This window comes from Bos javanicus, chromosome 21 (genome assembly GCF_032452875.1).
Source record: "Bos javanicus breed banteng chromosome 21, ARS-OSU_banteng_1.0, whole genome shotgun sequence".
Taxonomy (NCBI): Eukaryota; Metazoa; Chordata; class Mammalia; order Artiodactyla; family Bovidae; genus Bos; species Bos javanicus.
In genome coordinates, this window is record NC_083888.1 from 34,006,946 (window position 1) to 34,020,154 (window position 13,209).

Consider the following 13,209-nt stretch of genomic DNA (forward strand, 5'->3'; position numbering starts at 1 on the left):
CTTCATGGCTGGAGAACTCCAGGAGAACTCCAGAAAGAAAGCCCTCAGATAAACCCTACCCCCAGGCCCTCTGCATTTTGTCTGCACAAAGAACGCAGTTTTAGACAATCAGACATGCGACACTGGATTTTGGAATATTTCCGGTCACAATTGTTTGGCTGGATAGCTTTGTGGAAATTTTCTGTGGTTTGCTAGCTAGCTTTTGTAATCTGCTTAGCTATCAACTTTGGGATATTTATAATATTTATCAATTGACTTCAGCATAGTCCAGGCAGCTGGTCTTTAAAGAATTCTTCTGGGCTGAGTTTAAGGAAGTTCCTTGAGCCAAGAATGAAGGAATTTTCCCCCTCTGTTGGCAGCAAGTGCATTCTGTAGGAGTGGGTAGAGATTTTCAAACTTTGGGTTTTGTTTTTTGAGAGGGGGAGTCAGCTGAAATTCTAGATCTATCTCTGCTTTATCCAGGTCCAAAAGCTTTGGAGCTGACACCTGGATTCCAAGACAAAAATAAATAATAAATAATAATCAATAATGGTGCTGCCCCATCCCTCCTAGCCCCAGGCTCAGCCTGGATCTGGGCCTGAGTCCAGGACGAAGGCCACCCCAGGGAAACGTGTCCTCAGAGACCTCTGCCCACATTCCCTCCCATCTCCCTGTAGCCTAGACTCACCTCAACCCCACTGTGAACCAAGCCACATGGAGGGGCTGACACCAATCATGACTTCTTGACTTGCATTATAATCAGAGATAGGGCCTTACCCTAAATTATGCACTCTCAACAGGGCCCATATTGCCCCAGAGAGGATGAAAATTGGTTCAGGGTAGAGAGGACACTAACACTTTAGATATTCCAATGGTTTCTGACCTTCCAAAGGACCACAGAACATACACAGATATATAGGACACCTGTATAAGGAAGAAGTAAAATGATCTCTATTTGCAGATGACATAATTTTGTATATAGAAAACCCTAAGGAATCAAGTATTAAAATTTCATGGGAGAGAGTCTCAACTAGGAAAAAACATTGTCTAAAAAGGCTCCTTGGTGGTGGGGGGTGTCAGGCAACAATGGAGAAAGAAATTGGAGAAGCAGGGTCTTTAAAGAAAAAAATAGAACTAGGATAAGTTCAAATTCTGGGACCCTGGGGCCACAAGGTTTTGGTGTGAGTTTTCTGGGCCCTGCATTTTGCATCGTGTGAGATCAAACAGCCCAGGAGGCCACCGGAAGGAGAGGATGGAAACCCCCATCCAAATGCATGGCAAGATACCTGGCAGTGTGGGCTATACAAGGCTCCAGTGTAGACACAGCCTCCCTGTGGGGCAAATCCCAACTCTGCCGCATTCAAGTTCAATGACCTGGAGCAAGGTACTCAACCTTCCTTCCTCAGCCCCCATCCCAGGTCCAGAATAGAATGAGGACGATAATGTAAACCGCACAGGGTGTCTGGGGAGACGATAAGGCTGCTCTGCTGAGTGAGAACGAGTGTCCAGTGACCTTTCAGTCATGTTAGTTGGGAGCTTTATTCACCTGATTGTCCCAGGCACTCTCACCTGGATGGTCATTGTGTCCTCCCCAGGGTTCAGTAAGCTCAGGTGGAATCCCTGCTGGATGCTTCTAGAAGAGGATGGCTACACTTAGCCACCGAACACGGATATGACTTAGCAACAGAGCAACAGCAAACCCAGTATTTCCCCAGATTAAGTCTTCCACTTCCACTGCCATAAGTTTTGCTGTTCCTGTGATCCTTCTGAGCTTGTAGTTACTTCATGCTACTGCTGCGGCTGAAGTCACTTCAGTCGTGTCCGACTCTGTGCGACCCCATAGACGGCAGCCCATCAGGCTCCCCCGTCCCTGGGATTCTCCAGGCAAGAACACTGGAGTGGGTTGTCATTTCTTTCTTCAATGCATGCAAGTGAAAAGTGAAAGTGAAGACGCTCAGTTGTGTCCGACTCTTAGCGACCCCATGGACTGCAGCCTACCAGGCTCCTCCGTCCACGGGATCTTCCAGGCAAGAGTACTGGAGTGGGGTGCCATTGCCTTCTCCAAGTCACTTCATAGTTGTCCTTAAATCAGACCTTTAAAGAATTCTCTTTTAGCATCATTCTGAGCAGCCAGATTCCAGAAATCAGGGCATTGATAGGCTGGTTATATATTTTCTGATAGATGTTAAAATAAATACAAAGTTGTCAACACGTTAAAAATGCTTCTCCATGCACCATCTACTTAAAGATACCTGCCATGCCACCGGCGGTACACGTGGCGCTTTGGAAAAGATGCTGCCATCACGAGCCTGAGTCCACACCACGCCGCTCCCCATCCGCAAGGAGCAGCAACCTCAGCACGGGTCTCAGTGGGGCTGCAGCGCCCTCTGCTGGCCAGTTTGGGAGCCTCTCCGGCTCGACTCCCCTTCCGCCTGGGCTGGAGCCACAAGGGGGGACTCTCTCCGACTGGACGTTTGATGTCACCAGCGGTGTAGTTTTCCTTCGTTGTGAGGCGTGAAGAGAAGTGAGAAAGGACCCCCTGCCGCAGGTGCAGGGGCTGGGGCACTTGGGGTGCAAGGTGGAGACCCGCCTGAGGTCGGAGGAGGTGGGTACAGGGCGGGGGCTGGGCCTCGGGCAGGTGCGGGGTGAAGGGTCAACTCTGAATTACGGAGGATTGTCAGGGACGGGACTGAGGGATTGGAATGAGTCTAGGGTAGATGTTAAGGGCAGGGCCGGCCAGGGCTGGATGAGAGGAGGGTGCAGCTCAGGGGAACAGCAGCACCCGGCGGTGAAGTTGTGCAAGTAAAAGGCAGGGCGAGGTTGAGATGAAAATGGACTTGCAGATCACCTTCCTGGGGGTGTCAGTGAGCTCCTGGGCCTCAGAAGGGGGCCCTAGAGTTGGGGAGGGTTGGGCAGGGCCGAGCTGGTTGTCACGGGAAGGCTGTTTTCAGCTCCAGGTCTGTGTGGTTGAAACCTCCCATCTGGGTGTTTAGGGGGCGCAAAGCCACCCACTGCTCGACCACTCCAAGGTAGACTCCCTGGCTCTCCTTCCTGGGACCCAGGACCAGCACACCCCACCCCAACCCCACTCCTTAGTTCTCTGCTCCATCCCAGAGCTTGTTCTTCATCCCCCTGAAGGCAAGCCCAAGTCCTTTGTTTACTAAGATCCAGTATCTGTTTATTTTTCTATTGTTTATAAAGCAATAACACTGTCATCTTGTTTGTCGCTAAGATCTTACATTTGTGCAATTCTTCATACATTAAAAGGCTATTTTCACAAACGTCTCCTTACTGGTTCACACAGGATCCTATGAAGTAAAAAACGACCCATCTTATACCATGTTACAGACTGGGAGCCTGAACATCAGTGAGCTTGATGCAGCAGACCAGAGTCAGGGGCTACTGAGTGAGGACTGAAACTCTGCCCTGGCTTCCAGCCCAGCAAGCTTGTGGTTCATTGACATAGGTAAACCTGAGATCGATTCAGAGATTCAAAGCACAGGGGAAGTATCTGGATTTGCCATTAGAGACTTGGGCTTCCCAGGTAGCACTAGTGGTAAAGAACCTGCCTGCCAATGCAGGAAATGCAAGAGACACGGGTTCGGTCTCTAGGCCGGGAAGACTGCCTGGAAAAAGAAATGGCAACCCACTCCAGTATTCTTGCCTGGAAAATTCTATGGTCAGAGGAACCTGGCGGGTTAGTCTATGGGGCCACAAGAAGTCGGACATGGCTAAGTGAGACAGGTAGGTGAGGCTAAGGATGGGGGCACTGATCAAATCACATTACCTGGGTCCTCACCCAGGCCGGGGGGCACTAATTCCTACAGCGCCTTTGCCAAGGGAACCCCTGCAGGCACTAATGAGAACTCCACCTGAGACGGCCAGGGTACAAAGTTACCCAGCAGGAGGCAGATGTAAAGTCCCTGGTCTCTCTGGTCCCTGACTACCTCTAGGGGGTGATTCTTGAAACTGGTGCTTCTTTCCCTCCATGTGGTTACCTGCCCTTGGAGATGATCCCAGATAGGTCCACCCTGGTCTCTCCACTTAGAACAGGGGCTTATGTCCTTGAGACACTCATCACTGAGCAATGAGGGGTTCTCAGCTCTGTTGAGTCCTGAAAGACGCCCTCACAAAGAACAGCTATGCCAGCTAGCTTCCCCTTCACCAGGCAAGAGACTGCTCAGGACTCTGGGGTGGGTTGGGCAGTCTGTGATTGGCACACCAGGCTTTGAAGATTCACATCTTTATTAAAGGCTTTGACAGTGGCGAGAGGGCTGAACAGTCCTTTGCTATAACAAATGTGATCAACTCCATCTGAAGGAAGAAAGCCTTGTGGGGCTGGCTTGGAGCTGGAAATCAGCAGGTTCAGTCTTGGGGTGGGGCTGGGGGTAAGATACGGTGAGGAGGGGCCCAATTCCTTCCCTGCTGCAGCCAAGATGGTCATCACAGGCAGACTGAGGCTCCAGCCCCCTCCTCCCCTCACCCAGCCGCTAGTTTTACCGAGCTTCAGAGCCAGTGCCTACTTTTAAGTCGGAATCTGATTTTAAATGCATCAGAGTTCACTATTAGAGCCAGCACTCTCACATGGCAACAAGTTCCTATGTGATCCCTCTGTGGGTCTTCAGGGTCCCCAGTGGGTGGGGGTGGGGATGTGGGCACACAGCCTTCACCCATGTGAAAGCTGAGGCCATGGGGGTATCCCCAGGATCAGGGCGTCAAGGAAGAGGGATGGCAGAGGGGCTGAGGGGAAGGGGCAGTGGTTCCGCTAGTCAGATGAGACCACCTGCCTGTGTTCCGCTCAAGTTTGGGGGCCTTAGTTAGCTTAGGGTTGGGGCCAAGGGCTCAAGAACGAAAACCTCCTTCACCACTGCCCCAGAAGCCTGCTGCTCATTCCTAAAACCCCAGAATGGTGGGGCTAGATGAGAGCTCTGGGACCATGCAGGATAACCAACCCATTTTATAGGTGGGGACATGGGGGCTCAGGAAGGGGCCCTTTCCTGGGTCCCACTCGGCGCACACAACCAGAGCCAGGACTTCCTCTGCTGCTCCACACTGCTTCTCCTGGGAGGGCAGTCTATCAGAGCAAAGGCGCTGAAACTTGGCGGGCCTCAGAATCATCTGGAGAACCTGCTAAAGCAGTCTGCTGGGCCCTACCCCAGAGATTCCCAGGCTGCAGGTCCCTGGACTCCACTGAGAGCAGTGCTGGGTTGGAGGTCACCCCTTGGGAGGGCTTGGGGCAGGTGGTGGCATGGCAGAGAGAGAGAAGGGCCCAGTGTGGCCAGCAGGAGGGAAGCAGGCTTGGAAGGTCATGTTTGGAAGCAGGGAGCGGCAGGGAGTGGCAGGCCCCATCTCCGCTGAGAGGAGGCCCTTTGGGGGTGAAAGTGCCCCAGAGGGGACATGAACTGGGCTGGCCTCCAGGCAGGCAAAGGCTGGAAGAACCCAAACCCTTCAGGGAAGGTTTGGTTTGAAAGGCACTTTGGTACCCGTGGGGCCCCTGGTGGTGTACGCAGTGTCTGTGGGTGCTGTCAGCAGGTCCCCTGGGGCCATGCCAGGGCTCAGGAAGGAGCAGTAAGGGCCCCTCTGAGGTTGGCTGGGGCAATATGGGGGCTGCTTCGAGAGCCTAGCGACCAGGCCTTCTTCACCAGGGACCCCGCCCTGCCCCTGGTTCTGGCTCCTGGAGTGGGAGGCCCAGGGGGTCTTCGAGCTAACTCATGGTGCTCTCAGGGCCACCCAGGGATCTGGTGGCCCCTGTCGGGTGGTTGCTTGGCCTTGGAACCTTCTCTGTGGAATTTTTAGAGAGGTGGAATTTGGTCCCGGAGAAGGACCAAATGACAAGGGAGATAACTGGGGACCAGGACCTGGGAATGCTGTGGTGGGCAGGGGCTGGCTCAGGGACCCCATCTCTCTCTGTCCCCAGAGAGTCTGAGCTAGTCAGCCCCTCCCCTCAGGTCTGCTGCGTAGCCCTTTCTGCCAAGCTGTGGCCAGCCGGAGGGGCAGCGACGCTTCCTGCCCCTGCCGAGGCCGGCGCCCCCAGCAGGCCTTCGAAGTAGGTGCCTAGAGAATGCAGGTCGAACGCAGGCTGGGACGACGTGGGGCTCTGGAGGCTCAGGAATCGGTTGTACTTCTTCAGGCCGCCCTGCGGGTCATGGTGGTGTGCGGTCAGCAGCTCTATGAAGGTGACCTTGTGGAGGGCCAGCAAGCGGGCCTCGGCCCGGGGCAGGATGGCCGCCCGCACCAGGGGCTGCAGGGATGAGAAGCACTGCAGGCTGCTGAAGGGGTGGACGTGCAGGGCCAGCTGGGGGCTGGGGGACACCTCGAGCAGGCGGCACAGGTCGCGCATGGTCAGCACGGCCGCCAGGGCGCTGCGTTCGCTCATGTTTCTCGCCAGGTAGGTCTTGGCCAGGCTCTTGAGTTTGAAGCTGCTGGCCCCCGGCACGCACTCCCGGATGAGGGGCAGGGTGGCTAAGAAGCCCGAGATGGACTTCTGGAACTTCCCCAGCATGTTCATTTCCTCCAGAGCCTGGAAGAAGCTGGGGAGACTGGGCCCCCACAGCTTATAGCAGGCCAGGATGGGCTGGCGCATGCTCGCTAGGAAATGCAGGAAGTGCTGCAGTCCCACCTCCAGGGAGACGGCCTTGGAGTACACGTTGAGCACCTCGGGCTGGATGAGCGCGCGGAACTGGCTTTCCTGGTTCACGGCTGCCAGCTGGCTAATCTTCTGGGCTGGGCAGGAGAGAACGGCAGCGTGAGGCCTCAAGGGCATGGCTACGGGCACCAACCCCACCATCCAGAGACCCCACCTTGGGGCCTGATGGCAGGAATCAAGCATCAGCCTCAAACGCAGCTCTGACCCTGGCTCTGATAGGGATGGGGGTCAGAAGGGGAGGGGGGCTGCCCTCCAGGCCCCCTTCCTCCCCTGCTGGGAGTCCTGCTCCCCCCTGCCCTGCCACGTTCCGGAGTTCCCCAAACCCTTTCACTTCGGGTCCCTCCTGTCTTCTGCCAGCCTCCACCCACCTACACTAGGGACCCCTCACTGCTTCAGCCTAGCCCCTCACTCCCTTTCCCCTGGCCGCCATGTAGCTAAAGCCCTCAGCATCAGAGTGCTGGCTCAGACAGCACACCTGCCCAATCCACTCCATTCAGAGCATGGCCTCGAATCTTCCAGTGAGGTCTGCAAACGGCTTCCCTGTCCTGTGAAATACTCGCTGCTTGTGTCTCCCTGGGCTGGCCTCATGCTGAGCCCAGGCAGCTGGATGGGACCCAGCTTCCTGCAGGGCCAGGGTAAGCACCGCGGAATTGAAGGAGAAGGGGTCACATTTCTCTGTGACCTTACAGCAACCATGGAAAGAATGGGCTCTGTACTCAACCTAAGGCTGTGTTTGGATTGCTGGTGTCACCTCGGCGACTTTAACGTTGCGTTTCTATTTAGAAGTGTGTTCCCAAGGCTCCCTAATGGAAGCACCAGTCAGGGAGGGACTCATGGAGGTGCTTGCCTCATGCCTCAGGCCCTGGTCAAAGCAGACGTCCTTATTCAGAGAACCAAGTTCAAACACCCGAGAGTCCCCGGGAAGTGCAGTGCTCTGGCCACAGCTCAGGGCTCTCCCGGGCTCACAGATGGCTCTGCCTGCACTTATCCTGGGGACTTAGGGACTGAGCAAGAAAGGGTTGGGGGGTGGCCACCGGAGAACCCACTTTCATTGTCAATCTTGAGGTCAAAGAAAACGAGGGGCTTGTCTTCCACCAGGGAATTGGAGGGGCTGTCGTCCAGGACTCCGAGGGAGCTGGGGCCCTCCAGCTGGAGGTCACTGGACTCGCTGCTGTTGTCGGCCAGCTCTCGGGAGTCCTGCAACACAGAAGAAACCAACAGGTCAGGGGGCTATGGGGGCCGAGAGCGGGCAGCAGCCATGTGAGCCGGTTCCTCGTCAACAGGCGTGTGTGCTGGTGTGTGCGTGAGCGTGGGGCGGGGGGCGATGAGACTGCGTGAGTATGTCGGGGGGTCTGTGTGTGCCTCAGGGAGGGCCTGTTACTGGGAAAGAGGGGGCACTTCCAAGCGAGTGCCTGAACAGATGTGAACGTGCATGCACACGTGTGAGGGTCATGCGTGTGAATCAGGGCACGTGTGTTAGTGCGTGAGTAGGATGGGATCATGGGGGCAAGTGTGAGTGAGTGTGAAAAAAGTGTGGGAATGAATGCAAATAGTGTGTGTGTGTGTGTGTGTGTATGGGGGGTGTGGGTTTGTGGGCCTGCGTTGACACAGGTGTGTGTGCAAGTGTGATACTGTGTGGCTGAGTGTGCACATGGGTGAGCAGGGCTCGGGGGGAGGCTCAGGGAAGGTGTCGGGGCTGAGGTGGGCAGGGCCCAATGTGTCTGCTCCTCGCTTCAACTCATTGAGCTGACTCAGAACAAACATCATGAACTGGGGGGCGCTGGGGGAAGGAGTCCCATCTCGAACCTCAGGTGTTTCTCTGGAAGGGGCAGGACGCCTGGCTTTTCTTGTCCCCCAGGTGAGCTGAGGGCCCGGCACCCTGTGCAAAGGAGAGGGGAGGGCCGCCCGGCCCCTGGGACGCCACCTCTAGGGGGCACAAGGCGCCTGGCTGTGAGAGTAGTGGAGAGGCGGCGGCTCAGACCCGGGAGCCCTCTGCCATTTGGCGTCCAGAAGACAGCTGCTTAGGCAAGCAGGCTGGGGCTCCGCCAGGCTGGGCACCTGAGGCTCTGTTCTCCACCAAGGTGTGAACGCTGTTGAAGGGCCCTGGGGGTGGGAAGGGCTCTAGCTGTAAGCGTTTAGACCCCCGGGGCTGGGGCGAACGAGGGAGGTAGAGCCTTTCATAATATAGGTAATTGCTTATCATCTGCACACCTGGCAAAGCTTGGGGGCCCACTCAGAACTTCCTGTGTCACCTATGGATATTAACCAGACACCAGGAGGAAGGGACGTGGCCACTGTCACAGGGCCTGCTGAGGGCACTGCTGGGACAGAGTCCAGAGCGGGCCCCAACCTTGCCCTCTGACAGACTGCCCTGGTGACTGATGGAGTTGGCCTCGCCCGAGGCCTCTCTGAACTCTGACGTCTGGCTCTCGTCCCTGGCCTGGGGCAGAACTAGCCTACTGTCTTCGGCCCTTCCACTCTCCAGGTCAAACCTCTGTTTTACTGAAACTTCAGCCAAGTGCAAAGTCTTTGCTAACCACAACTAAAATGTGCTGGGATTTTCCTGAGAGTGGCTGATTTCTGCTTTATGTGCATTTCATAGCCCTCTCCAACTTCCTCCTAGGTGCTGATAAAAACAGACACTCACTGAGTCCATATAGAGCTGGTTTGGCTTAAAGCAGCCTGTGAGTTTTCTGGGACTCTATATCCGAGGCCCTACTTTGACAAAATGTAGGCCTTATGGATCAGTATCCTCGAGTTGGCCACGCATCCAAGGCTGGTTTGGCATGTCCTGCTGAGTCTCTGTCATGCTGTCAGGGCTCCCATGCCTCCCTGGAGGGAGCCTTCTCCGGGAGTCTTCTTTGAAGTTGCTAGAGCAGACAGGAGACACTACCTTCTTCCCCTGTGGGAGAATCTAGTTGTTTCCTGTCTCCAAGCTTCCAGTGCCTGTTCCGATCACAGGCAGGGGTGCTCTCACACTCGGGCTGGTGGAAACAGCTGGACTCCCCTTGCTGCGGCCTCCCCTGCGCTTCAGGTGAAGTGCCGTCCCCTTGGCCCAGTCTTCTCTGCCACCCACCGACTTGGCCTTCCCCTCTTCCTTCTTCTCTTTGCTCCAAACTGCCAAAGCCCTCACAGTGGCCCTGAGTGCTTCCGTCTGTCTTCCGGGACTGTCTCTTCAGGCTGGAAAGCCAGCGCCTTCTCTTCAGATAGTCCTTTCCAAGACTTGATCTCCCTGGAGAGCAGCATCTTTGAGCTAACTCCCCCATCTTTATTCCAGGGTCACTTATGATAGCCACGAGACCCTCACTTTTTAAGAGCTTCTCGTGGCCCTGGGGTCATTCTCTCTTTTATAGTCGTGGAAATATCCTTTGTCCTGAACTTACTGAAGACCCTGCTGGCCACCTTAATAAAAGAACACCCCTTTCCATTGAGTTGTCAAGGGAGGGAAGGCTGAATCTTCCAGCCCAGACTCCTCTTCCACCCAGATTTCTCTTGCCCTTGGGGACGACCATAAAGTATGGCTACTCCACTGGGCTGGTCTCACAGGAATGCCTTCCACTGAACTCCAGCTAGCACTGCAAGCAGTTCCCCATCCCTGCCTTAAATCCCAGCAGTACAGCTGGGAAGTATTGACATTTAAAAAAGACTTTCCTAAAGACCCAGGGTTAACAGAATCAGCACAGCTGATTATCCAGCTGATATCCAGCTCCGATGCTGGATATCTTTCTGTCCTTCCACGCCCCCCACTGCCACTCCTCAACCTCATTCCACAATCAGGATTAAGGGGGTGTAGGAGCATGGAGCATAGAGGGGGAGAGTAGCAGAGACCTGAACCCAAGAATCCAAGAGAGGGCCTTTTGTTGGAAAAAGCTTGAGATTTGCTTGGAAGGGAAAGGAATGGCAGCAGAAAGAACCAGAGGGTGGAGGAGATCAGAGCCCTCAAGTGAGGACTGGAAAGTGGAAAGTGAGAAAAGGCTTTGAGGGACCCGTGAGTAGGAGATGACGGTGGTGAGTGTGAAGGGATGAAGGATTTAAGGAGTGTTGCCGTGAGTTATGAGTTGTATTCTCTGTAATAGTCTTTGAAAGATGACTATATACTAGATAATTGGTTAATGGACTGTGTTTCTTTGACTGCAAAACTGAGCCATGTGGGATCTGGGATATTTCTCAGGATACACAGACAATCAGGATACATGTGCAATTGGGTTCACGAACTCCATTTCACTCATCTTCATCACAGTCAACTTAGCAGATTAACCACATCTCAACTTAGCACAGCAGGTGGAATGGCCATACTGAGGTGCTCCTAGGAAGCTGCTAGCTTATCACCTTTCAAAAAACCTCTAGGAGGTTTATCTGGAAAGACCCAGCATCTCCCCTTCCCAACCTGGATCATATCCCAGCATGTATACGTCACCTCTGTTCAAGGCTGATACGTACACAAATGAGCAGCATTTCTTTGACACAGATATGCAATCGAATCCCTCAAGAGGAGAAGGGGGCGACAGAGGAGGAGATGGTCAAATGGCATCAACAACTCAATGGACATGAGTTTGAGCAAGCCCTGGGAGATAGCGAAGGACGGGGAAGCCTGGTGTGCTGCAGTCCATGGGGTCGCAAAGTTAGACACGACTTAGTGACTGAACAACACAACCACCTTGATTGTGCATAAGCAGTTTAAAAAAATCTTTATGTCCAGGTTGAGCCCCAGACCAATATAGTTAGACTCCCTGGGGGTGGGACTCAGGAATCTGTCCTTGGTAATACCCCCAAGTGATAGCAGTGCACAGCCAGGATTGGGAACAACTGTCCTAATTACGGGTTCATTCCACGTTTGGGCATCAGCAAAGCAGACAGAAGCCAAGCTCTTTGCTATTCAACATTCTCACCTGAAGTATCTAGTATCGACATTAATGCTAATTTAGAGGCCTTACAAATAGCTGTGAAAAGAAGAGAAGCGAAAAGCAAAGGAGAAAAGGAAAGATATAAGCATCTGAATGCAGAGTTCCAAAGAATAGCAAAAAGAGATAAGAAGGCCTTCCTCAGCGATCAATGCAAAGAAATAGAGGAAAACAACAGAATGGGAAAGCCTAGAGATCTCTTCAAGAAAATTAGAGATACCAAGGGAACATTTCATGCAAAGATGGGCTCGATAAAGGACAGAAATGGTATGGACCTAACAGAAGCAGAAGATATTAAGAAGAGGTGGCAGGAATACACAGAAGAACTATACAAAAAAGATCTTCACGACCCAGATAATCACAATGGTGTGCTCACTCACCTAGAGCCAAACATCCTGGAATGTGAAGTCAGGTGGGCCTTAGAAAGCATCACTACAAACAAAGCTAGTGGAGGTGATGGAATTCCAGTTGAGCTATTTCAAATCCTGAAAGATGATGCTGTGAAAGTGCTGCATTCAATATGCCAGCAAATTTGGAAAACTCAGCAGTGGCCACAGGACTGGAAAAGGTCAGTTTTCATTCCAATCCCAAAGAAAGGCAATGCCAAAGAATGCTCAAACTACTGCACAATTGCACTCATCTCACATGCTAGTAAAGTAATGCTCAAAATTCTTCAAGCCAGGCTTCAGCAATACGTGAACCGTGAACTTCCTGATGTTCAAGCTGGTTTTAGAAAAGGCAGAGGAACCAGAGATCAAATTGCCAACATCCGCTGGATCATGGAAAAAGCAAGAGAGTTCCAGAAAAACATCTATTTCTGCTTTATTGACTATGCCAAAGCCTTTGACTGTGTGGATCACAATAAACTGTGGAAAATTCTTCAAGAGATGGGCATACCAGACCACCTGACCTGCCTCTTGAGAAACCTGTATGCAGGTCAGGAAGCAACAGTTAGAACTGGACATGGAACAACAGACTGGTTCCAAATAGGAAAAGGAGTACGTCAAGGTTGTATATTGTCACCCTGCTTATTTAACTTATATGCAGAGTACATTATGAGAAACGCTGGACTGGAAGAAACACAAGCTGGAATCAAGGTTGGCGGGAGAAATATCAATAACCTCAGATATGCAGATGACACCACCCTATGGCAGAAAGTGAAGGGGAACTAAAAAGCCTCTTGATGAAAGTGAAAGAGGAGAGTGAAAAAGTTGGCTTAAAGCTCAACATTCAGAAAACGAAGATCATGGCATCCGGTCCCATCACTTCATGGGAAATAGATGTGGAAACAGTGGAAACAGTGTCAGACTTTATTTTTTTGGGCTCCAGAATCACTGCAGATGGTGACTGCAGCCATGAAATTAAAAGACACTTACTCCTTGGAAGGAAAGTTATGACCAACCTAGATAGCATATTCAAAAGCAGAGACATTACTTTGCCAACAAAGGTCAGTCTAGTCAAGGCTATGGTTTTTCCTGTGGTCATGTATGGATGTGAGAGTTGGACTGTGAAGAAGGCTGAGCGCCGAAGAATTGATGCTTTTGAACTGTGGTGTTGGAGAAGACTCTTGAGAGTCCCTTGGACTGCAAGGAGATCCAACCAGTCCATTCTGAAGGAGAACTGCCCTGGGATTTCTTTGGAGGGAATGATGCTGAAGCTGAAACTCCAGTACTTTGGCCACCT

At 52.8% G+C, this 13,209-nt stretch overlaps 1 protein-coding gene across 2 annotated transcripts in view; it reads right to left on the reverse strand.

Annotated features, from left to right (window-relative positions):
* Positions 1 to 4,206: 4,206 nt before the first annotated feature.
* PML (PML nuclear body scaffold) overlaps positions 4,207 to 13,209 on the reverse strand; it is a 57,140-nt gene continuing 48,137 nt past the window's right edge. The window contains exons 8-9 of one of the 2 annotated variants that reach the window (XM_061394873.1): positions 7,672 to 7,822; positions 4,207 to 6,702 (exon numbers count right to left, since the gene is read on the reverse strand). In XM_061394873.1, coding sequence (XP_061250857.1) covers positions 5,924 to 6,702; positions 7,672 to 7,822 — 930 coding nt within the window. In that variant the 3' untranslated portion in view covers positions 4,207 to 5,923. The remainder of the gene's footprint in view (positions 6,703 to 7,671; positions 7,823 to 13,209) is intronic. The other variant, XM_061394876.1, reaches the window with a different exon arrangement.